The sequence below is a fragment of the Belonocnema kinseyi genome, chromosome 4 (genome assembly GCF_010883055.1).
Source record: "Belonocnema kinseyi isolate 2016_QV_RU_SX_M_011 chromosome 4, B_treatae_v1, whole genome shotgun sequence".
Taxonomy (NCBI): domain Eukaryota; kingdom Metazoa; phylum Arthropoda; class Insecta; order Hymenoptera; family Cynipidae; genus Belonocnema; species Belonocnema kinseyi.
In genome coordinates, this window is record NC_046660.1 from 86,210,857 (window position 1) to 86,237,308 (window position 26,452).

At 32.8% G+C, this 26,452-nt stretch overlaps 1 protein-coding gene across 3 annotated transcripts in view; it reads right to left on the bottom strand.

The window, feature by feature from the left end:
- Positions 1-415: 415 nt before the first annotated feature.
- LOC117172188 (BAG domain-containing protein Samui-like) overlaps positions 416-26,452 on the bottom strand; it is a 63,560-nt gene continuing 37,523 nt past the window's right edge. Inside the window, exons 1-2 of one of the 3 annotated variants that reach the window (XM_033360023.1) lie at positions 13,972-14,495; positions 416-3,767 (exon numbers count right to left, since the gene is read on the bottom strand). In XM_033360023.1, the coding sequence (XP_033215914.1) occupies positions 1,851-3,767; positions 13,972-14,043 (1,989 nt within the window). In that variant the 5' untranslated portion in view covers positions 14,044-14,495 and the 3' untranslated portion in view covers positions 416-1,850. Of the gene's footprint in view, positions 3,768-13,971; positions 14,622-26,452 lie in introns of those variants that run through there. The other 2 variants (XR_004466979.1, XM_033360021.1) reach the window with 2 other exon arrangements.

A 26,452-nucleotide genomic window follows, 5' to 3' on the forward strand; every position in this document is an offset into this window, starting at 1 on the left:
CCACCCTGCTGATGAAAATTTAGAGCTCTTTTTGAGATTAATCATTTGTATTCTAAACATTCTTTTCCTCTCGTGTTGAATAGCATAAAATTACTACAACTTTTGGTAAAAAGGCTGGTTTCGGAAATATATCTTTATTTGTGGGCTCTGAGAACGTCAAATTTTACATCAAACCAATACCTTCTCACCAGAGTCAGAATGTAATAATTTATCATTGATGTCAGCACTCTGACATTAAAAAAAAAACCCACGTGTTACTTGCCAAAATCGGTTTGCCCGAGGGAATACTCGATTACTCTACTTTCTAATTTCACTCGTTTGCAACTTTTTAAAAAGAGAGAGCCTACTAAAATTAAAAGCTAAATTAAAAAATATATCGCCTAAAATGAAGTAAAGGAAATTGAAAAAAAAAAGATTTCAAACGTGAGAGAATGTATTTGTTACTCTTATCATAATATAATTATATATTCGTCCTCGGCATTTTGTACAACGATCTACCTTTCAACTCTATTTTTCTGCTCCCCTCGCTAATACAAAATATCAGAGTGAACACAAAAATCTAACCCTTAAATGGGAAATATTTTACATGAAAAATTCTTTAGGCAGAATGAAGTTATCACCTTGAACAAAAATCGGACGATGGTTACTTATCTTTTCTCTTATTGGAACGATACCTACAAAGTCAAAATTCAATTTTCGTAGTCTACATTTTTGAAAATCGAGTACAATTTTTTTAAACAATAAGTATAAGCAAAAATCTCGAGAAAAAGTCTAAACATTTTTAAATGTAACATGCACGGCCCATGTTCGAACACACGTAGCATTTTATAGTACTTCGCAAAATCAACTCGAGCATTCTCAACACATCTCTCCAGTCATACAATAAATTAAAAATAATAATCAATAATGCAATGATAATCACGTAATAATAATCGATCATATTTTCCATTATTATCGCGCCGCTCTAATACTAAACGAAGAGACGCGACTTTTTTTTCTAATAGGCTCGTTTCCTGACCTACGGAGTGTAAAAAATTAATCTTAGATTCTTTTTTTCATTGCAAAATCGATTTGCTAAAACTCTCTCACAATTTCTGTCTCGAAATTAAAATTTAAAAAAAAGTAGGATCAAAATGCGCAAAACGCTGCGCAGTAAATACAAACTTAATAGAGACGACGCACGGTATAAAAAAAAAGCAAACAACAAACTCAAAGTCTCTTCTCGAATCAGTTTTTAACGATTCAGCTCAATAGAGTTGAAAAAAATTATTATATTTTCTTTTTGATTTTGTAAATATAACCGATAAACCGGAACAAAACCCTAACTATTTTGACCTGATATGGCACCATAAGAAAAAGGAAGAGACAATCGCACAGCGTTCCTAGAAGAGGCACTATTTTACAAAAATCGAATAGAAAGGATCGAAAAATTAGAAAAAATCTCCTGTATTTCACATAATCATACAAACAGGAACTCTTTGATTTTCAGAAGAAATTTTCCCTGTCTTGGAAACCTTTCGATTAAATTAATTTTTCTAAATTGCCTAGGGAATGTTCAAATACTACATATCTTGGAAAAAAATTTCCCTTTTCATTACCGCCTATCGGAAAATTTTCGTTTGGAACACAATTTCAAAAGCATTTGCCAATTTAAATCTTTTTCATAATCCCGCATAATATTTGAACAATCCCTACTTTCTCGCTTCAGTTCTCTAAGGTGTCACATTAGATATTATTCTTCGTAGTTTGGGGTTTGATCTTCAAGGATCTTTTCCCCGAGACTTGGTGACGCTTTTGCTCCTGACAAATTTTCGAAGTCTTCCGAACAAACGCGAGTCATTTTTTTCGGGCTACTTCGTTCCTTTTTGATTAGATTTGGGTGCAGGAAGAGGTATCGCTTCTTCAGAAACTGGGACTGGTTGTTTCTTCGTTTTCTTGATCTTCTTCGGCGACTTTGCTGCCTTTGGCACTTCTCCTTCCTTAGGACCATCGACCTGATCTGGACACTCACTTTTCCCGGCCTCCTGTACTTCCATCGTCACGGGACTCTTGGCTTCAGTAATACCATCCATAGTTTGACTAGCTATCTCCTCCACTTTCGCAGCTTCTTCAACCTTTTCGGTTACTAGCTCAGCTTCAGCTTTCTGGACTTCCTCAGCTGTAGATTCAACTTGCGCTTCAGATTTTTTAGTTTCAGAAGGTACTTGTCCACTTTCCTGACTTTGTTCCATCGAAGTGGTGCTATTTTCTTCCACGGGAAATGAGCAACATGGACCAGGAGGTAGTGGAATGGGTTTGTCGTTGTGAGCCTCTTCTGGGACTTCAGTATCCATAGTTTCTGGCGACTTTTCTTCCGACTGATTTTCAGATTCTTGAGGCTGGGTTGGTTGCTGACCTGGTAAGGGCACCATGAATTCGAGCAAATTTATGGAGTCCTGTATACTCTTTATCGCGTTTTTCCTTGCTTGTCGGACATTCTCCTTGCCCTCGGTTTCAATATCGTCTAGTTTGATCAGCTCCCGAGTCAGCATCTCATCAAGGTAGATATACTCTTTGTCTTTCCTGGAAGTTCCTTTGTAGTTCTTCACCTGTTCGGTGAGCGAGTCTACTTCCTTCTGAACGATTGCGACCCTTTCGAGAGGATCTTTCGGAAGTGTAGGCTTTGGTTTTGGCATTTCTGGTTCTGGCTTTTGTTGAGATTGCTGTGCTTGTGGTTTTTCTTGCTGGTACTGTGGATGCTGGGACTGCTGATACTGTGGGTGTTGTTTCTCTTGCTGATACTGTGGATGTTTTTCCTGCTGATACTGAGGATGCGGTTGTTGACCATGAGTCCAGTCTTTCTTAAACGGTCGTTCAGGTCGTTCTGGCCCCTCTCGTGACCATCTGGGTTGGTCAAAGAAGGCTTCCTGAAACTGTGACGGCCAGTTTTGTCTTCCGAACCGATCATTGAAGTGTGATGGTCTGTGGAAGGTCGGCGGAGATTGAAAGGTCGGTGGTGAAGGTTGAAACTGTGGTGGAGTCTGATATTGTGGAGGACTCTGATATTGTGGAGGCTGTTGATACTGCGGAGGCGGCTGGAATTGAGGAGGCGGTGGCGACTGTCCAGAGAAGGGAACATCGTCTACATTCCTAGGAATCACTGGTTCATCTCTGCCCTCCACAAAAATAGGGATATGTCTAACATTTCCTTGTTGTTGTGCCTTCTGTTGTGGAGTTTGCTGAGGCTGTGGCTGTGCCTGAGGTCCTGGTGACTTTTCCCTTTGTGGTTGTTCCTGTTGTTGTTGCTGCTGCTGCTGCTGTTGTTGGGGCGTAATTTCAACTCTGGAGACAAACCTTTGTTGGGGATCTTGCTGGGGTTGTCGATTTTCCGGAGGTGCGGACATCGATCGCTGATTGCGATTGACTTTCTCTGGATTCTCCATATTCATTCGGTGTTGACCGATATCCACGGTATTTCTGAGGCCGTATTTGGGAATGGGTTTTCTTCTAGCTTCCTGAGAATCTTGTCGTATTTCTGGTTCCCCGTGAGAACTTACGGCACTCGCGCCACTGGCTGCACTACTTCCACTCGCTTGGCTTTTGGCGTCCTCGTCCTGACAATTGTTTCCACTTCCAGATCCTCGCCGGCGATTTCGCAGGGATCCACGGAAGGGGATGTCGTCCCAGAGAAGATGGTCAGCGAACTCTGGATGACGAGAGGCTAAATCGTCCAGGTGTGAACGGAAATCTCCACGCCTTCCGAAGCCGTCGTCATCGAAGTTGAAACCCTAGAAAATAAAAATTAAATGGGGAGAATTAAGATCATGGTCGAATATATAGTGATTTGTGGGTGCCCAGCGGGAATCAGAATTGAAAGTGACACGTCTCACCGCTGGAGACCCTAGACTTGTACATGAGACTAACATTAAAATTGTCTCTCTGGCGCCAATGCCAAGCCACATGAAGAAATATAATATAAGCTCAAGAAAATATAACTAGGCATGTGAGAATTTAAATTTGTAAGTCTGGAATTATTATATCTGTGAGTGGCTTATGCAGTGGGTAATGTAAATTGTGTGGTTAGATGGAGCAAGATTGTGTGGGCGAGAACTGTTGTGACGCCATTTGTAGCACCTTCTGGTCGAAAAAGTGGTTTTCTACGCCATTCAAAATGAATATCCACTTATCCGTCTCGAGCTTTTACGTTCTGGGTAAGTGTACAACGTGGGGGAAGTAAATGCGGAAAACAGGTATGAACAGACTGAAGTCATCGATCAGCGGTTTTAACGATTTAGATTTGTTGAAAGATTGCAAGTGAGGTTTCTAGATGGCAGGTACGTGCTGAATTGTTATTTACCTGATTTGGATCTTGAATTTAAGGATGGTTACTTTTATGGCGCAGGATGGCAATGAAAGATATCATTTATGCCAAGCAGTTCTTATTTTAATTTTAAGGACACCTTACACTGAAGATGAAATTAAACTTGCAAAAAAATTGAAATTGGAAAGCAAGTTTCTAAATTCTGCAGTTCATACTCTAGACACGTAATGCAAATTCCGACAAACCGAGCTTTTATTCCTGGTTTAAATTTTACGGTATTTCTGAATGACGAATTTTTCGCCTACAAATTGCATTCTCGAGCAGTTAGATTCAGATATGTTTTAAGATGATACACATCGCTTAGTTAGGAAAACAATAAAGCTTGAAGCAAATCTGGTTGAATTCATTAAATATTCATGTAGCTATGAATATTAAATTGAACGAAATTCATTCACAATTAGTCTCGGAACAAAAAAAGTAAATCGACATAGAGGTTGCAGGAGATTGGAAGCAAAAAACATTGTAAATGTGACCCAAATTTGTGTATTAATTCACACTTCAGTGAAGGAACGCTGACCCGACCATATAAGGAGTTCTAATCTGCCAAAGACGGTCAAAACTCCAAAATGCTCAACACGTAGCCTACGCACTTGGCGAAACGACTCGCATATATTATTGGTCGAGTGTTCCATGTAAAAAATAAAAAAATAAAGTGGTAGGAGAAGATCTCTGGAATATAATACATAGTTTAATATACTTGTACATTTTAGTTCGATCTGGAGACGCATCTTTACTGTCGCGTGTACTATGACCCCTCTTTTTTGTATGGTTCCTGGCAGTGCTATTAAGTACCTGGATTTTATACAGTTTTTATAGTTATAGGTATACAGACCGCGTTACGCGAACAACATTCGCATGCGTAACCAAGCCCACGCTTCTTGGCTGTGACGTCACTCAAAGTAGATACAGAGATCACAGCTCGCGAGCAATGAAATCACTGAAATCCTCATAAAAGGAAGTGATCATTTGGAATATCTCTTTGAACTTTGTCTGGGAAAGAAAGCTACCTTTTATGTTCAAAATAAGCTGTGTATGAAAATAAAGAGTTTATTCCCATTTTTCTTTTTAAAATTATATTATTATTATTATTTAATGTTGTCACAAGCTTAATATGGTTACTGCCTAACATGTCGAAGGGATTTTTTGGTTTAGAGTTGGATTTTATTTGATTATTTTGCACGGCGCTGTCCCGGTATATATCATCAGTCACGGACGCATTTTTATAATGCAATCAAGTGATCCATGAGAGCCGCGTGCCCCGACACATTGAACAAAGCCTGATTTTTTACCCCATCATTGACAGACTGGGTTGCAGTTAAGTACACGGCGGGACCCCGGACCTCTAAGGTGAAATTATTATTATTATTTGAAAGTACTTATTTATTTGAAACAAAATTTTAAGAAATAAACTTTTCTTGAGATGCTGATCAGTCACGTTTGCACAAATTATACGATTTGTATAAAACGAAAACACCTGCATTGAGGAAATTGCTGAACAAATTAGAAGTCATAAAATGCCTGCATAATAGGGCTTCTATGCAATTATTCTTTGAATATTCAGTTTCTTCGTTAAACTAAATTGTTTAACTAACTTTTGCTTCCTGCATTCAATAAAAGGATATTTATAATCGAATATTTCCAGAAATTGTTTCAGATAAAAAAGGGCTGCATTTTTTCAGAAAAGAGCCTTTTGATTGGTCTTTAATCTGAAATTTAGTAGTTGAAAAAGTTAAATTATACGAAAGTTAATAATTTAAAAATAAAATTGGATAACTGATTGAGCTGAGGGGAATAAAATAAAGTCGAGGAAATGTCTCAAGAGTTGCAAGAGTTTGATGACCTTCTCTTTGAAACTCGGTTAGTGGGTCAAGGTCAAATTCGAGGGGTATGAAATTATAAGGCAAGAGTCACGAGAATCTTCTACAAATTGTACAGAGTGGAAGGAATATGGAACATTGACCGGGACAGAAAAATCTAAGGCAGTTTATTCTAGAAGGAGACGAGGTGACTGTCTACGGTGCAAATGTGCAAATCAGTCATAAGTCACATATAGAGAATTTTATTTATAACAGTGACTCTTCGGCTCTTGCAATTTAAAATAAAAGCCTTTATCACCTACTTCTACCAGTCAAACAATTTACCTCTGCCTTTGTGAGACGAAATTACATAACCTGGAGTGATTAACAAAATGACTCGATTAATTATTGTTTCCTGATTTATTCCTTTGTCGAAACTTAGAAAAAAGAGATTATTTTTAGTATATTTTTTCCCACTTTGGTAATCCAAATGTCTTGGTGACGACTTATTAAAGTATAAAACTTTTCTGGAATGGAAGTTAAGGAACAAAATGCATTAAATTGAATCGTTGATCTGTGAATATGAAAACTGGGTGAATGTCACGGTGGCCATAAAGATCGTTTGATGACAAACTGGGTCACGGCTTGAATGTTCTCCACACTTCATACATCTTTAGCTAAAAGAATCATGGCACTGTTCTTTCTTTGGATTTCTTGCCAAACAATGGTTCCAATTTTGCTGAATAAGAGCAAAGTTTAAAATCTTTGAAAATCCTGGTAAAACTACAGAAAATAGAAATTAAATTCTAAGAGGCTGATTTAAATTCGAAAATTAAAAGAGGACTTATTATGTTTTAATTTCGCATTGAAAATCTGTTCGTGCATGACAGAGGCTCTCAAGCGACAATTATCTCGCCATTTAAATGTTAAATTGATGCATCTAATTTTCAGCATCGATAATTGGAATCGTTTTGCCATCACAACAACAAACGTATCAAGAAACGTAATAACTTAATATTTTAATTTGAATCTTGGGAGAAAAATTTAATTTGTTATTCCCCAAATGCTCGAATAATAAAAAATAAACTCAGACACAATGTAATTGCTGTGTGTTTGTGGAGACCTTGGAATGAAAGAGGATTTCACAACACTTTTTTTGGAATTAAATTCTGAAATAATCCTTATGGATTTCAATATTGAATCTCGGATAAAATGGAAATTAGCGAGTGGGCGTAAAAACTTCTGAGTGTTTTTATACATCGAACTTGACGAAATGGCACACTGCACCTATAAAACGGAAGTCAGGTCCAAGAAGTGAACTCAAGTTAAATTTTTTTCAACTTCTGCCTCGCTTTTGCACTACCGCCGCCCACGCGATAATGTTCGGCGTCATTGGAGGTAGGACTCGACGACTTGGCACATCGTAAATACGAAAATGCGCTCGCGCCGTTTAACCACAACCGGTTTTATTTCGCGAAAAAACATATTAAAAAATATTGGAGACACTCAAAGAAGAGATAGCTTAGCTCACGAACTAAAATATAAAATTATTGATTCTAACGTATGGGAGAAAGAGATGTTTGGTTCTCAAGAGTGTAAACACTAACCAGCAAACAGTACGAAAGCATGTCTCGTGGTTTAAACCGAAAATAACTTCGTCATATGATTGTTTTGCAAAAGAGGATTTTTTTAAAGTATGTATTTTTATTTTTGAAAATCCTTCAATCGACATTGTTATTACAAGTATTTTTTTGAACTTTTAACCTTTCAATTTGGAATGTTTCAAGTTGAATTTGCTCAATTTTGAACTCGATTTGTAACCCTTTTGATTTACAATTGCTCCACTTTAAATGCGCTTTATTTCATATTATTTAAATTATAATAAATTAATTGAAATTTTGTATTAAAAACTGTTCAATTTTGAACGTTTCCACTATACTAATTGGCTCAATTTTAAAACATTTAGATCGCCACAAATTAAAAATAACTAGACAATTAATATCTTTAATATGACAATTGTTTATTAACGATTTAATTTCGAAATTGACCTATTTTTAATGTTTGAATTTATAATTAATCGATTTAGAATGTTCTCGACCTCAAATGTTTTCAACTAGACCTAACATTTTATATTGTAGGTAGAATATTCAACGATGTAAACGTGTACAATGCGAAAAAGTATAATTTGTTTAAAAATGTAATGCAATTACAAGTGTTGAAATATTTTGGTTTCCACTTTTACATGTAATTTAAGAATCTGATGTGATTTCTACATTTAATAATTCACTTTTAAAAAAGTATTTTTTCACATCATCCAATCTATACATTTTCAAGAAATTATTCAACTTTGACTTTTTGTCATGTAAAATGGTTTAATTATTAACACCTTTATATTAAAATAGTAAAATATCACTTTCAATTGAAAACTAAAAAACTTTCAGAGTGGTGATTCTGCGGACAATTTCAAATATTCGGTTAAGTTTTTTTTTTTTAATTTACCCGGTCAACTAAAAGTAACATACACTTGCCGCGTAACGCAAACATTTATTTTTAATTATGATGTTAATTCGAAACATCCTTTAGCACAAAAGAGAACAAAAAATTGCAAAATTAATTAATTTCGAAATACTTAAAATTTTGCACACAAAAAATATCAATGAAAAAAAGGGGCTTTCAAGAAAATAGTTCAACTTTGAACCAAACTGACGAATTTTCAACGAAAATGGTGTATCTTTTACTAGAATATTAGAATTTTAAACTAAAGCATCAATTTTCAAATAAAACAATGAGCCTTTAAATGAAATAATTGAATTTGCAACAACAAAAATTAAGTTTCACTAAAAAAGGTAAATTATCAATAAAAACTTAAATAATTAAAGTTGAAGTTCAAAAAATTAATTTTCGACCAAACAGAAGAATTTTCAACTAAAACTAGGGAATATTCAATTGGAATAAGTTGAATTTTCAGCTAAAAAAAATTACTTTCCATAAAAAAACTAACTTTCAAAAAAATAGTTACATTTTTAAACAAAGTGATGAATTTTCAATTAAAATTGTAAATATTTAACCGGATATTTAAATTTTAAACGAAAAGTATGAATTTCAAATAAAATTATGAATCTTTAACTAGAATAATTAAATTTTTGGCCAAAAAGATGAATTTTCAACCAAAAATATTAATTTCTACCAATCATAAATGTTCAACTAAAAGAGATAATTTTTCAACCAAAAATCGAATAATTAAACTTTCATTTAAAAAATTAATGTGCAACCGAAGTGAGAAACTTTTCTCTAAAATTATGGAATATAAAACTAGAATAAGTTACATTTTTCGGTTTAGAAAACAGAATAACTTTTAAACAAAAAACAAAAATTTTTTTCAAAAAAAAAAAAGAATTAAATTATCGGTAAAAACATTCTTTTTCGTACAAAGAAAAAAAAACAAGTTTCCAATCTAATAGCTCATATTTCTACCAAATAAATGATTTCAACAAAAGCGTTTATCTTCCAACCAAGTAACTTAATTTCCAATGTAAAAGATAAACTTAAAACTAAAACTATACATATGTAATTGTTATAATTGAACTTTAAAACCAAAAAGAAGAATTATTAAACAAGATTAATTTTGAAAGAAAAATGTCATTTTCTATCAACAAAAAATCGATTTTTAACCGAATTTGTGGATTTTCAACGAATTAGTTCAATTTTCAATTAAAAAAAAATCATCCAAATTGTTGAATTTTGAACAAGACACATCTCAACCAAAAATGGACATTCAAATCTTTAGTTCAAGAAAAGCGAGTTTTTTTTACCAAGTACATGAATGTTCAAACAACTAGTTTAATTTATAAATAGATAAAAAAACTAATAAAACGTGCCAAAATTATTAAAATAATGAAAACTTAAATTTTATCGTGGTCAGAAATAAATTTGATATGTTAAACATACCTTGTTTTAAATTGTCTAATTTAAAAACCTGAAATCTGAAAAAATAAATTGTAAAGCAATTTAAATTCAAAATTAAACCTTTTTTTTGAACTTCAATTTTGAATTGGACACTTCGATATAAACATGGGTAATTAAATATCAGAAGAATTTGTTACAACAGTTAAATGACATTTTCCTCCATTGTTCAAAATAATATCCAAACATTAAAATTTTTTATTACTCTATTACCTATTCGAAACTTATTTAATTAAAAATGTTCCGATTTCGAAGCATAAACAAAATTGAAAAATTCAAAATTCTCACTATGTTTAATTGGACCATTTTAGATATGCAAATTTGAAATTAAACATGTTAATATAAAATGAGAAATTGGTTTCAAAAAGAGAAACGTAGAAAGTGATAGAACCGTGGTAGAGAGAGATTGCCAAAGAGAGAATTATGCGTGTGTGGATCAAGCCTAATAAGGAAACTTGCAAAAAACGAAAAGACAATAAAAATAAAGCAAAATTCTACCTAAGGGGAAACACTTTTTTTCGGAAATTGTGGCCTCTTTAGTTCCGAAGAACATTTCTGACGAGTATTATTAGCCGGCATCGTTTTTCTGGAACCTCCATCTCGATGGAAAAAATACCAAGAAATAATGAAAGTGGAAAAAAGAGAACGATTGAGAGATTTACCTTTTATCGTGAACATTGAAGCTATAAAAACGAATATTCTCATTCCCCTTTTTTAAACTGTCAATTGAAACAAATATTTCTTTAAAAAGTTTCTTTTGTAAGTTTTAAAACCCTTAAATTTAAATTAAAAGTTTCAATTTTCTTTGCTCTTTATTCTTCTTTTTTATAAATATTCGATCCAACTTTCAGGCGCGAATTTTTATGAAAAAAGTACAAACTGGATCACTGATTTCGGGATGAATCATGCCAGCTGATCAAGAATCGAGCGACAGCTGAAATTTAAAAGCGCAGGCCAGAAGAATCGTCACGTCAAACCAAGGTAGCATGTTTCGACGTCATTGGACGGAAAAGTTATTTCTAACTTCCACGTAACTTCGTCCAAACGCAGGGAAACAGAACGAAACTGATACTAAGCAACATTGTCATTATGTGGAATGTTCACGAAAAAATGAACCTGAGCAACAGAAATAATAAATGAAAAAAAAGAATGAAAAAAAAAGATTGAAAAAAAGAATGAGTAAAAAATGTATGACAAAAAGAGCGAAGTATATTTGTCGCCAAGAAAAAATACTCTGAAGATACCGCAGGTGGTAATCGACACGGTTTACATACGACATTAGGACTGTGCTTGAAAAATATTTAGCAGTTAAAAAAGTACGCAGCAAGCAAAGCAAATGTTTAATTTAACAATAAGTAATACATTGCCCTCAATATATTTAGAAAAACATCTGTATCTAGAAAATAAATATTCGTCAATAATTGTACTCAATGGATTTGTTTGCATTGTTCCTCTTTCGTTTAGAATATTTTGATTTTTAAGATAATTCAGATGGTTGAAGAAAATGGTAAAATCTTGAAACCGAACTGTAAATCAAATTATTAATTGTGAATATAAAAGGAAACCTTAATTATATGAATGTTTTCATAAAAAGTGTTAAGCTTTAATTTTAATTAATTAAAAATCCGTGGGCCTTAATTAGAAAACTATCTCAAAAAGAAAAAACAGCTATTGAAACTGGTTTCAGTTTTTCTTTGAATGTGATGTAATGCATGTTGTAGTCAAATAAGATTTTAGACACTGATATAGTTTATGCAGATTTGTTCTTCCACACACATTCAACAAAAAAATCCACTTGAAGAAGGATTATTATTTACTGTAAGTCTATTAATTCTTTCCTAGACATCAAAATTGATTCACTTTTTTGTTGTTTCTTCTTTTCAAATAAATATTAGTTTTATGCAAAATACATGCTAAAGACGGTATTCTGGGAACATTTTCAACATCAATTATTTTTATTCGATAAGTGACAAGATTAGATGTATGTTTTTAACTGATTCAACATTCTAAAAACAATTATTATTTGTTCAAACAAGTTTTTAGCCTATAAATCGTGAAGTTATTATTTTCTGTTTTCTTACACTATGGCACTTAGTATTTTCTTATCTCGAAACTTTTAACATAATTTTTTTTTCAAATAATTTGTTCAACCATTTTTTCAGTTACGTTATGAATACTTATTTTTTTCACATCGATTTCGTTGAGATAAAAAAAAATATTGCAAGTGATACAAGTGATATTAATTATTTAAATACAATTGCAATCTGTCTTTTACAAAAAAAAATCAATCTTTAACATTCCTACGTCTTAAATTCCAGAAAATAAAAACTTTTCACGATTTTCAGGACATAAATTCTTTTAAACAAATTGAAATTGTTTAAGAAATTTCTAAATATCCTCGAAAAAAATATTGTTAAAATCGTTAATTGTGTCATTAATTCCATAAAACAATAACTAATCACGATTTGGTGGAAAAAAATTATACTGATCGAATACAAAAACACTAAAGCCCTTTAGTAGTCCGCCCTTCTACAGCCCTTCCGAGAATCGACGCCGCTCCGCAGGTAGGTGTAACAGGAGCTGCGAGATTGTCACTCAGGCGAGCAGCCAGGCGTGAACAAACAAAAGCGGAGCAGGCTATGAGTTAGTTCCCACCCACCGTGAGCCCCAAAATCGGTACTATTGAAGAGATTCACTGTAATTACCTCACTGTATTGTTATTTAGTCGACCAGTTAAATATATTCCAAATCAATTATTTTTATTCGATAAGTCACAAGCTCGCAAATATTTTTAAACAAATTTAGCATTGTTTAAATCATTAAGATTTGTTTAAACAATTTTTTCCCAAATAAATCGTAATTTTTTTTTTTTTAATAAATGATACAGCTGATAAATGTCAAGAGTAATATTACTTTTTTAACGTATTTAGTATTTATTGAAAAAAAATTTATCACTTTAAACAAATTTTCCCTAGCAAATCGGGAAAAATTATCATTTTCTGGAATTAATGAGACAATTAAAGAATATTAGGAGTGATATAGATTTTTTAACAATGGCAATTATTTAAACGATTTTTATTTGCTTAAACTATTTTTTACTTCAAATCTTGAAAAGTTGAAACTCTGGAAATAACATAATATCATAATGTATAATTTGGTCCGATAAATGACAAATTATTAAAATTAAATTTTTTTTCGAAAACCAGTCTTTTTCCTGTTATGACTCCATGTTAATTTAAAATATATAAAATTTATTTTACCGATAAAGAACAAATGCAGGAGGGGGGTCGCAAAAAAATCGAATTTTAGGACCACCCTAATTGTCACGTTTGAAATACTTGTTATTTAAAATTAGTTCACTCAACCGCTTCTAATCAAGATGTTCACGTCACAATTTAAAGTTGTAAAATTTCCAATGATTCAGTTTTTTATTTTGGAATGTTAATCTAAAATAATTAATTCTATAATAATATTTCACATTTATTTAAAAATGTGGAGAAACTAGAAAAAGCAAAGCGGAAAATAAGAAGTGTCCGGCAGTTGTCAAATAGGCTTTTTCCAACATCCTTAAACCCCTTTTAGAGAAGCTCAAGAAGTTTTTACTTCCGCTTCAATCGAATATAAACAAAAGGTATTTCCACAAATGAACGAACAATCGAATGAGAATTAAAAGGGTGGGGATCCCCGAACGATCTAGAAGAACCTTGGACGAAAATTGTAACAACGCGCACGTCCCCTTCATTCGAGGGATTCAGGGAATTTGGAGTGGAGAAGGAATAAAAGAAAAAATAGATTCTTATAATAAATTCGCCTTTGTCAGGAAGAGGGAAAGTCTTGAGAAAAGGCACTTACAGGGAACTCGCGATCCAGATCGATTCCTCGTCCGAATTTGGATGCGGTGTCCACGATGACAGGGGAGTCCATAGTGTGGACCCTGTTTGGAATTGTGTCTTTGATCAAGGGGCTTTTTTCAAGGATAGCCCCGTGTTAAGGAATGGTTTAAAGCGGCCAAAAAAGCTCGCCAAAAAAAATGCCGGTAGAGGTTATGCGAGCGATGCCAACACGTTTCTAAAATCTTGTCAGTTACCGATTTTAGAGATTTTTTCTGCCGGTTTCGCCGCCTTCCGAACGCCGAGGACACACTTCGCTCCTGAGCCGCTCGCTGTCAGTTACGTTTTTTTTGCCTTGAAAAAATAACAAATCACTTTGTCACTAGTTTTTGCACGTATAACTTTACTTTCGGTGGAACTTGCAATTACTTTGTCGTTTTTAATGCGCTTTAGCTTCCGCATAGGAGAAAAAACGCGTGAGATCACGCACAATCCTCATCAACAACTATTGAGATACTGTCATGAAGAAAGCGGGGGAACAACTTAAATGTGTTGGGCAGTGCGACACTATGTGATGCGCGCGCATACCGCGGAGTCTGCTAGAAACTTCCAGTGAGTTCGACAACGATCAGCAGAAGTTTCTGGGCGATTCTTAAAGAACGAATATCATTTTGACATCGGTTTCGAGTTTAGCCTTTAGATTTGAGAGACGTGGGATTAGAATAAGTTGGGAGTCGATGTTCTTGCAAAAGGTGGCGCTACTCTGTCGGAAGTAAAAGGTGGTCAATGTGGGTGGCGTCACTTCGTAATGTGGTAGTGTGGTTGATGCAAATGCGTGTTGCATGGCTGAAGTGTCAAGAGCCGAGTGCACGTGGTCGAGAACTGTCAAAAAATGATTTCGCTGTTAAATAGATTTTCAGTGAAACTACGGAAAATGAGTCATTTTGAACTTGTTCTAAATCGTTTCTTTGTTCAAATAAAATAGTTTATCAGTCATTTTTTTATGTTATTGTATATGCGTTATCAGTATTATCATAATTTTTTTTAGATTTCATTTTAAATGATCATCTTCACTGAATCAATTCAAATTTTGTATGAAATTGAATAATATAACCTGAAATTAATCAATTAATCCGTTAACCGCAAGGTTTTTCTCGTACCACTTAACCGTAGGGTGGTGAGGTCGATTCGCTTTAAAAAAATCGAAAACATGTCCCTAAAAATCTGCAAAAATGCATGGTTCTTATTTGAATCTTCTACTTAACGGTACAATTTCGCAATATGTGTTTTTGTATAAATAATTGATGATATAATTAATAATAAATAAATTCATGGAAAAAAATAGTTTTTTTTCAAAAATTCATAACTCAGAGACAAATGAATGAAATTGAACGGTTCAAAAAGAAAATTAGAGGGGAAGAGAACCGTTAATTTTCAACATGAACTCATGCATAACTTTAGATGTGAATGTAGAAAGTTCTAATAGAAATAAACACATTGTTCTATGCTCTATCGTTCGAGCTCCAATTATCGTTTTAACTTCATTGAAATGTAATAAATAATGAATTTGAACACTTTTACTTATAAGGAGTAATAAGTGGATTCAGCTTTTGCTCGCTAATACAAAACAAAAAAGAAAAATAGTAAACTTACCTCAAGTGTGATGGTTGAAATGTTTCAGACAAGTTTTCTTTTGGGAAAAATACTTTTTAAACAAATATATTTGGATATTATTTACTTATTATGAATATTGGAAACACTAGATTTAGAGAATGTCTTCCATGACAAATTAGGCCATCATTTATTCAAATTCAACTATTTTAAGATATCTAACTTTGAACTTTTTAACTTAAAAATAATTGAATTTTGAACTTGTCGAACTTTTAAGGCTTCATTTTGAATTTAGTAAAATTTCGAGGGTATTTTGGAAAAGAATGAAAATTTTGATTTGGAACATCAGACAATTTTTTATCAAAAGAATTACAATTCTAATTGAAACAGAGAGTTATATAAAATAATTATGCTGAATTTAAACTGAAATTTTTTTCAATTGCCTTCTTCTAAATCATAATAAAAATTATTTTTCAAAATTCCCGCGCCATGTAAAAGACTGCCTGTTTAAAGTAAAAACACAATTCCTTGCGGAAATTCCCTGTTTTAAAGTCTATATTATAATTCTTTGTGGAAATTCCTGTCCCAAAGCATCATTCTTTTTTAGCCTTCTTGTGCAATTTTGTTGAACAATTTTATTTTTAAAAAGGTTATGCTGGTTTAAAAAATGTATTTTCAAACATTTTTTTTATTTCGTTTATTCATTTCCCGCCCAAACTCAGAATTATAATTCTTTTAGAAAATTCCCTATACCCAGTTACAATTAAATTGATTAATTTTCAAAATTCCCTGTTCCAGCAGAGAATTATATTCATTTACAAAATATTTGATTACAATTCAGAAAAAGTGTAACTCCCTTTTTCGAAAATTTGTAAAAAAAAAGTTTCAAGTTCTGACTTTTAACGCGGATTTTTTAAAATTCCCTTCTTCTAAATCAAAATTGACATTCTTTTCCAATGTTCCCGTTCCAAATCGTAAACTCCCTGTTGTAAGTTAAATTAGAATTTTTATGAAAATTCCCAGTCTTACAGTAGAAGTTATAATTCTTAACGAATATTTATGTTCTAAACTAAACCTTAAAAAAATACAATTCTTTACGGATATTTACAGTTCCATCACAGAGTTATAATTATTTTTAAAAATTTCCTGTTCTAAAGTAAAAATTCTAATTCTTTGTAGAAATTACCTGTGCCAAATACACATTTTGAGTTCATTACTAAAATTCCCTACCCTCAAGTAAAAATTAAAATTCTTCTGGGAAAATCTCTGTACTAAACTCAAAATTATAATTTATTACTGAAATTCGATGTCGTAGCTTAGAATTATAATTCTTTTGAAAAATTCCTTGTTTCAAGTCTCGATAATTTTAATTCTTCACGTGATTTTTGTTATACTTCTTTCATTTGTTTCCTGTCCCAGCTTAGAATTATAATTCTTGTAGAAAATTCAATTCTAAGTCAAAATGTTATTCTTTTGGAAAACTCCCTATTCAAAGTAAGAATTATGATTTTTTTCACAAATTCCCTGTTCCAACTCAGAATTAGAATAATAAAATATGCATGAATGCACTTTTAATTTTCATATTTGTACATTCGAGAAAAACATCCTGGTCAATTAATCAAATTTCCTGTCATTTCCTTGTTTATCCCGATTTCCCGGCCAGGTAGATACCCTGGGAATCCTACAGTTTAAGAAATGTTTTAATTTTTACCCTTGAAAATTTGAAAACTTGAAAATACTGTTTTTAAATTCGATCGCGGTGCTCACATTCGAAGACCTTCTTTTAATACTTTTGAAATAACATGCAAAGCTTGAAATTTATGGTTTAAAATATAAAATGATTAATAAAAAAATCTTCGAAAATGATCGACCTTCAAATTCGAAGGCCGTTACTTTTTTAAACTTGAAAGCTTAAATTTTGTAAACTTTCATTTAATGACTCATCGGTCAATTTTGTTCATTAATTTCAGATACAGCACCGTTCTGCCGATTTCTTTCCGAAAGATTTTTTCACGATTTACTGGACATCGATGCAAGGTTGCTCCCTGACTCGTTCACCTGTTTCCTTATATGGAAAACGCTTCTCCCTTCTGGTTTCTTCAAACAGGAAACTGCAGGGACGTTGATTTTACGAGCTACAAGATTTATAAATATCCTCCGATCATCGCACCGGGACGTATTAAAACCGTAATGATAATACCTCCATTAAATCTCTCCAAGATAAATTATCCACGACCTTTGCTTTCTCATTTCGTCTGGTAGCCTCAACTTAATTAACAGATTAGATATCAATTTGTTATCGAAAAAACAGTTGCCACAAAATTCAATTATAATTGTACTTATTTGTAATTTTATTTTTAAACAATTTGATCATCAAAACTGCATCTTCTCTACTCTTTCTGAGGGACCGTCCATGAATTACGACATAATTATACGGAGAAACTCTTGATCGTGAAATTTGGCATTACAATATTGATATTTACAAAACTTCGATGGCAATCTAGGATATAGCTGAGAAAATAGTATTATTGCCGCAGCCATAGGAAGAAATACATTTTCCATTTCATTTATAAATATACTACAAACCTAATAATTGCCATTTATAGTTAGAAAAATTCATATTTTTTATAGCAAATTGAAGTTGAAAAAGTGATATTCACAAATTAAATGATGAAACCGTACTTGCAATAACTATCATTTAAAATAACATAATTTGCAAAACAGGTAAGAAAAATTACCATTTTCAATGGGAAGGTACAATGAAAGAAAAAACAATTGAATGTAGTGTTTCACGATTCAGTACCAAATGACGTCATTACACGCGCCGAATATAATAATATCTCCGTTCTGCTGCCCCGGAAACCCGGTTCAATTCCCGCCAGGGCTGATATCTTCTAACAAGGTTTTTTCTCTTTCAGCTTAGAATAAAATATAAATATCTAATTGCATGTTTAATGTATAAAACGTGTAGTGCGTGAAGTGAATGCGAATTTATTTTTATTTTGCTCTTTCGACCATGGAAGTTTTTTCTATTTTCTATGGGAAAAATTATAAATGCGTGGAATGAACATAGAATGTTTTTACTATTGTGTTTCGTAAACTTCACAGACTGTCTCACGGATTATAGTAAGTTTGTTTTGGTATAAGTGCAATTCCTGCTATATCCTGGTTTGTTATTGTCGTATAGTAAAAATAAATTTTATACCATCAAATTTTATAACTGAAAGATTCTCCGTGTACGTTATCAATTTTGAGCTAGTTTTACTCCCCAACCCTCTGTTCCTTCTCGTTGACAACCGAATTATACCCCCCCCCCCCCCCCCCCCCCCCCCCCCAACAGTAAGGTAGGCCAAAATTCTCTCAAACCAGAGGAAATATGTAAATTTTTCACGACAATATGTGAACACATTCTTTTAAATAAATTTAATTATTGAATTTAACATGAAAAATTTTGCATTCCTAAAATGTTAGGTCTAACTATATATTCAATTTTCAACAAGAAACTTGAATTAACTAAATAATTTAATATTCAAGTGAAAAAGTTTATTTACAACCAAGAAAGATGAATTTTCAACCAGGAAATATAATTTTTCAATCCCAAAGAACGAGCTTTTAACAACACAGTTGAATTGTCGATCAAGAAAAATGACTTTATCGAAGATCAATTTTCAACCCATGAACAAAAAAGTTAATTTTTAAACATGAAAGATGATTTTTCTATCATAGAAGATGCATCTTTGCAAATAAAAAATATGAACTATCTACGAAACATTAAGATTTCAATCTGAAAATATGATTTAAAAAAAAAGTTAATTTTCTACCAAATAGTTAAATGTTCAGAAAAATGTTTTAATTTTGAACAAAATATCTCGTTGAATTTTGAACCAAAATATGAATTGTTAACAAAAAAGGTAATTTTCAAACATATGATTTAATTTTCTATAAAACAGCTCAATTTTCAACCAGAAAATATTAATTTTCGACTAAAATAATGAATCTCTAAAAGAGTCAATTCTTCAAAAATTAGTTTAGTTTGAACGAAGTAATAAATTTTACAACCTTAAATGATAAATTCTTAACGAAACATGTAATAGATAATATTTGAACCGAAAAAGATATTAATTAAAATAAAAAACAGTTAAGTTCAATAAAAAATATGAATTTTCAGAAAAATAGTTTAAGTTTTCATCAAAAGGGATTAATTTTTCACCAAGAAGATTAAGTTGCAACTAAAAAAATACAAATTTTTAACAAAATAGTGGCATTTTCAACCGAATAGTGTAATTTTAAACCAAACAAGAGAAATTCCTAACCAAAAATATAATAGTAGACCTTTCAGCTGCAAAAATAGTTGGATTTTCTTAATGGATTCTATTAATTCAAGTCGAATTTAAGCGCAAAATCGTGAAAAAGAGAAAGTTTTTCTTTGAAACAGGGGAAAAAGGAAGAATTCTTTTTTATAAAAGGGAGAAAAAGAAAAATAGGAAAAAATGTGAAGTCTGAAATATAACAGTGGTTTTCAAACTTATAAGTTATTATTGAACTGTAACGTTGCAGGGCCATCTTTAGCAAAATTCTCAAACATTGTTCAAATTTATCACCAGAAAGCGTACTAAATGTTGTCTAAATTCATAAAGTTACTTCTACTGACCTTGTTACCAGCTGTAGTTTTTGGGTTGAAAAAATCGAATACTTTTTTTTTTAATTTAAGATTTTCTAAACGTTTTTTTTTAGAGATAAGCTTTTCATTTTAAGTTTGCAAAAACATGTTATATTTGAGAGTAGTTTACACATTTCGAAACAAATATGAAATATTAATGAAAAAGTTCGTTATTTTGTATACAAAGCGTTAAGTAAACTAAAATTTATGTCATTGGATAGAGTATTTAGCGAATGAAAAGGCGTGTTGTTTGGCCACCGCTATAAGAGTTTTATCCTTCAAGCATTTACCGGCGCAGTACTCGTATGCTCGCTAATTAAGTTTGTACATAGTTTTAATCGGTCTCGTTCAACAAACGTTCACATCATCGACTTTCTGTACTTAGACTCATCTTCAAAACGAAAAAAGCGAGCAGTGACTTCATCGACAAAAAAGATCTTTGCCCGATAAAAGAAATCTTCCATAAAACCACGACGTTAATTTACGATTCTCAAATGGAGTTTATGAATCGCTGTATTTTTTACAAATATAATTTATTTCAAATTCAAGTGCAGTGAAAATTCAAATCTAAAAATTATAGCTGCTTTAATAATCATAATTCAGTTCGAATTAGACTCGAGTTTTAAATTTAAATTTAAATAAATTCACAGGGACGTCACAGGCTAATGTACTTGAAAAAAGTGGTGAAAGGGACTAATTTAAGCTAAAAAGTGACTTGCATTCACAAGATTAGAGGAATTTTTATTTCAGAATTTTGAGGTGAAAAACAAGGTCAAAATGGCTTGAATAAATTTTACAACGAAGGTTGAGGCAAATTGTAAATAATTTTATCACACGCTAAATAAAACTTTGACAGTTAACTGATTTATTTATATATATTTATATGTTTTACAATACGAACTAGAAAACCAAAAACTATAAATTCAAGTACAGTAAAAATCTTTAATAGCCCTTCCTTCTATAGCCCTTCCGAGAATTGAGGCCGCTAATATTTCAACCAAAAAAGATAAATATTCAAAACTAATTAAATGCTCAACAAAACTTATCATTTATTTTCAACCAAACTCAGTTATATTTTTAAAAATAAGATTTTAACACCCCCATTCCAAACCTTTTTACAGAATTTTTTAATCGTCCCTAAATAAATTGACGAAAAAAATTATTTGCCAAAAGTTACGTAAGACAGGGGGAGGGGCATTCAAAAGTTATGGACCCTAATAAAGGAGAATACGTAGTTCAAAATGTCAGGGGAAGAAAATTAAGCAATTTATGCATGCTTCCTAAGTAGTACGGAACTTTGAAGACTGAAGTTGACATAATTTGATGTCATTTGCAATTTTTCAAAATGGTACTTTTGGAAAAATATCTTTATAAGGTTTTTGTGTATCGTTTTCATTTTTCTTTTTACTCTCTGACTATTGTTTCTGGAATTTTCCGATTTTTTAAGGGTCAGGTACCACTGAACTATAAAATTCGCGATTGAATGTTAGTCATACGATTGGATTTTGGCTGTGTTCCAGACATCTCTACTTTTCTTTGACCGCATGCAAAAATACGCCTCGTGTTTCGACACCTAGCATCTGCACAAGAGATTGAAACTCGTCCCTGTTCCTTTTAGATTCCATGCACCCATTTATCTGATTAAATTCATTATTCTAATTTTGCTATAATTTTTATTTATTTGGTATATCAAAATCCAAAATTGTTTAGAACCATTCTCAACTTTGTCACTTGAAGTTTAGAATTCTTTTACTTTAAAATATCTGCATAATAAGTATATAAATCTTGTATGATAATCTACGATACATTCATTCTGTCCACATTGAAGCTCCTCTGTTTTAGCACGCACTTTAGATTAAAATGATTAAATTTTTAAAATTATGATGCACAATTTGAAAACTAATAATTTTTAACGACCTAGTTTAAAGATCCTAATTTAAGAAAAAGAATGCTTCAATTTTTAAACGAAATTTGGAAATGTTTAATTTGTAATACCTCAAGTTTGAATTTCATAATTTAAAAAAATTTCAATTATAAAGCATCTAATTTTTAACGTTTTTAGAATAATTTAACTTAAAAGGTTCACAATATTAAAAAATTTCAATTTTTAACGGTTACAATGAGTGTTTTTTGTGTGTGCAGAAAATACATTTTTCAGTAAAATAATCTATCCTATCACATTGAATGTCACTTGATACTACATAATATACTTATTATTTATACTTTTTATCCTTGAAATTTCTATAATTTCAATATATAATTATAGTTTTAAATGCGCAATTGTGAAACAGTATAATTCAAGGTCAAAAATAAATTTGACTTTTTTAAATTAAGCGTTCTTTTTTACTTTTCTTTTTTATATGCTAAAAGAAAAGTTTAGGCTTTTTACATTAAATTCTTTCAGATCAGAACCTGGAAAATTTTGTTCTTGATAACTTGGAAGCAACTCGAAATTGGTCTTTTTTGTGGAGGGGTTTCGATCATTGATTTTGAGAAAGTAGTACAAAAAGCTTTAAAAAATGAGGACAAAGTAGGACACAAATTTATTTTAAAAAGAGGACAAAGTAGGATATCAAAGTTTGAAAAATATTAAAGAGTAGGACAGAAATGTTTGAAAAAAGAGTACAAAATAGTTGAAAACAGAACAAAGTAGGGCGTGCTGGAATACAAAGGATTAAATAAAAAAGATAATTTTTAAACGTATTTTTCAAATGAACTGTTTTATGCAATTTTATTAGCGCTTAACATCTGATATTTTTATTTTTGAACCCTAATGCATTCTAATCAATATCGCAAATGCACACATATATATTTTCCATATAGTAGGAATGTTTAATAGTACATTATACCTTGTGAATTGGCGAAGAAATCGTCAAATCGCATTGAAAGATAAAATTTTCTACAAAAAAGGTCCAAAAACTGATTAAAAAATAGAAATTCATCATTTGAAAAATCCGGATGGAAACCCGGACAAAGTAAAAAAATTTGGAGGTCAACTGACAAGCCCTAAAATGAGGACATGTTCGGGGAAAACAAAACGGATGGTCACCCTATGTAGAGACCATACTTAAGTATTTTAGACTTACAGTCAGTTCCACAAGAGCTTCGTCGCGATTTCTCATAAGGAAAAAGATATTTATGAAAATCAGCAACATAGGTTCAAAAAAGAGTATTTGAACTGTGATGCATTTATCTAGTATGGCGTCCAGATCCCCATGATTGTCGATTATAGCTTGGCAGCGTCGGGGCATGCTTTCTACCAAACTTCCGGCCATAGTGCAGGGTAAAGATCACCAAATCTCACGCAAATGTCGAGTCAGAAATTTGATGTTGAAGACACGCTTTCCATGAAGCTTCTGCTTTATTGTAGACCTCACATTTCCTATGGGATTTGCGTCTGGGGATTGTGAGGGCCAGTTCAAGACAGTGATCCCATTTTCCTCTTTCCACTGGCTGCAAAAGCGGTTGCGATGTTTTGGGTCGTTGTCTTCCTGCGAAGTATCCATTCTCTATTTCCTTGCCCAAAACACTTCTCTGTAGACCTTATCAAATCCATCTGATAGATTTTAAGCATCCTTTCGGCTTTCAGGTTGTCAGTGAACAAATGCAAGATGGCAAAACGCAGTTTGCAGAAGCAATCCCACACATGGACTTTCGTTGGACGAATGGTAGATCGCGTATGGACCACGCACGTGTTATACGGACCTAAGCCCAGAACGACGACTCATTTGTGAACACTAAGTTTGACCAGTCGCGTTGGATATTTTCGTTCGCCCATGCCATTCGCTTTTCAATATGGCTCCACTTTCAAGAACGGTTTCAGCACCGTGCTCCTCCATCAATAGCCGGCAGATCTCAAAGGGCGTTGTATCGTCTGTAGGCTTATATTTACTCCCTTTCTTAACAAAACTTTTTGGGCTTGTCGCAAATTATAAGTGGGGTGTTTCTCAAAAAGCTTGATAATGATTTTGTCCTCCTTTTTCGAGGTCACACGCGTCTTACCCTGTCTGGCAAATCGTCAACATTTCCTACCTCTTTATAACGCTTCACCCACTTTCTTACAAAATCCTTTGACTTTCTCATATAACGCGCAGCCGCTGAGAAAGTAATTTTGGGTCCTTTTGGATGCGTACATACAAACACGGCTTCGAACCGACTCGCGTAGGCTACACTCATTGCGCAAAACGTATTTCCCTCGCTTCAAAACTAACGATACTGGTACAAAACCCCAGACCTCTGAGGTGAAGTCCGAGTGTCTAACCAACTTACTATTATTTAAAAAACTTTACTGTGTTGAAATGTTTGTCACAGGCTTATACTGCCCAATATGTCGAAGGCATTTTTGGTTAGAGTTGGATTTTTATTTAATCATTTTGCACGGGGCTGTCCCGGTATATATTATCAGTCACGGACGCATTTTATAATGCAATCAAGTGATCTGATGAGAGCAGTCTGCCCAGACATATTGGACAAAGCCTGGTTTTTACTCCATCATTGACGGACTGGGTTGCAGTCAAGTACACGATGGGGGGATGTACAGCTTAAGGTGGGTTCCGAACCACCAGAACCTCAGTAAAGGTACATTGAAAAATTTCTAGAGGTACCGGCTCAGGGATCGAACCCCGGCCCTCTGAGGTGAAGTCCGAGTGTCTAACCAACTGAGCCACTGAGGCTCGAGTTAATGTTAAATGTTAATGTATAAAAACTTAATGTTATAAAATGTCAATGTTAAATGTTAATGTATGAAACGTATAGTGCGTGAAGTGAATGCGAATTTATTTTTATTTTGCTCTTAACCTTTTTAATTATCGAATGTTAATTAATTTTAATTAATTAACCTCTTAATTATTATTATTATTATTATTATTATTATTATTATTATTATTGTGTGTTTTTATTAAACTTTTACTCGGGTAAACCCGGTGATACATCATAGCCACGGACTAAGTCAAGTGAATGATGAGATTAGAATGTTATAACTTAATTCAAATAATTGAATACGATGGTTGAAACCTCCTGCGATGATGTTGTAGGTATACAAGTACGAGCGGCCACGAGCTTTGGAGGTGACAACAGTCACCTCTGGATGCTTTCTTAGAGCTATTATTATTATTACACCATTAAGTTATTTCCCTTTCGGGGATAGGCGTGACTCACTCGGTGGGGAAGGGAGTAATGTGAGGAAGGGATATCAAATTTTTAGATTGATCCATAATTCTCGTAATATTTATTTAAATAACACGTTCGTTCCACAACACTGCTACGTCCCAGGTTACTGATTAATCTCTCTAGCAATCACCCCAAGTGAAGATGCACACAAAGTCGTCCTGTGAGGTTCCCCACTTGGGTCCGTTAGTATCCAAGGTCTTTTGTTTCAGACGTCATTCACTCACGCTCTACCAATAACCTTCTTACCTTCGTGTATGTGTCTATCTAACTCCTCATCTGTCTTCCCGTCCCTAGTAAATAAAGCTACCAAGGTATACGAACTTGTCAACTTGTTCAATTCTCTCATCATTTAATACAATATTGCATTGCGTTTTCTCACTCTTTCCTTCGAACATCATAGTTTTTGTTTTATTTGCATTAATTTTGAGGCCTATGCTCTTCATGCTTGCATTCAGTTAATTCAACATTCTTTGGAAGTCTTCGATTGACTGTGCCACACGGTAAAAAGAATTGAGCTGTAACAGGGATATTATTCCTTATTATAGCCAAACATTTAGCTGAAAACGAACGAAGGAATTTAGAAAGATCCCTGGATCAGCGAAAATGAATATCCTTGACCATTTTCCATATACCAGGGATATCGTATAGTCAAACCCCTAATAAGTATATCTATAATAGGGATATTAAGAATAGGTGTCTGAAGCAATTATCGGAAGAGCACCGGTGCATTATGGGAGCAGCGAAATAAAATGGCGACGGTTTAATCGGGAGCAGTGACAGCTGAGATTTAAGTTGGACAATTAAACGCTTTTTACCACTTAAAACGTGCACGAATGTTAATATTAAATGAAGTTTATGATGCAGTAATAATAATTTACATTTGTTTCGATTGTAGGCGATAACTATATTGAAATATCAAGAAACGCGATAAAAACAACAAACTTGACCTCCAAATGAATCACACGGATTTCAGGGAAATTCATTTTCGCGATACCAGACGAAAAATTGGCTACTGTAAGTTAATATATTTCTATAACAACTAAATTTTTTTCCTAATCTGAAG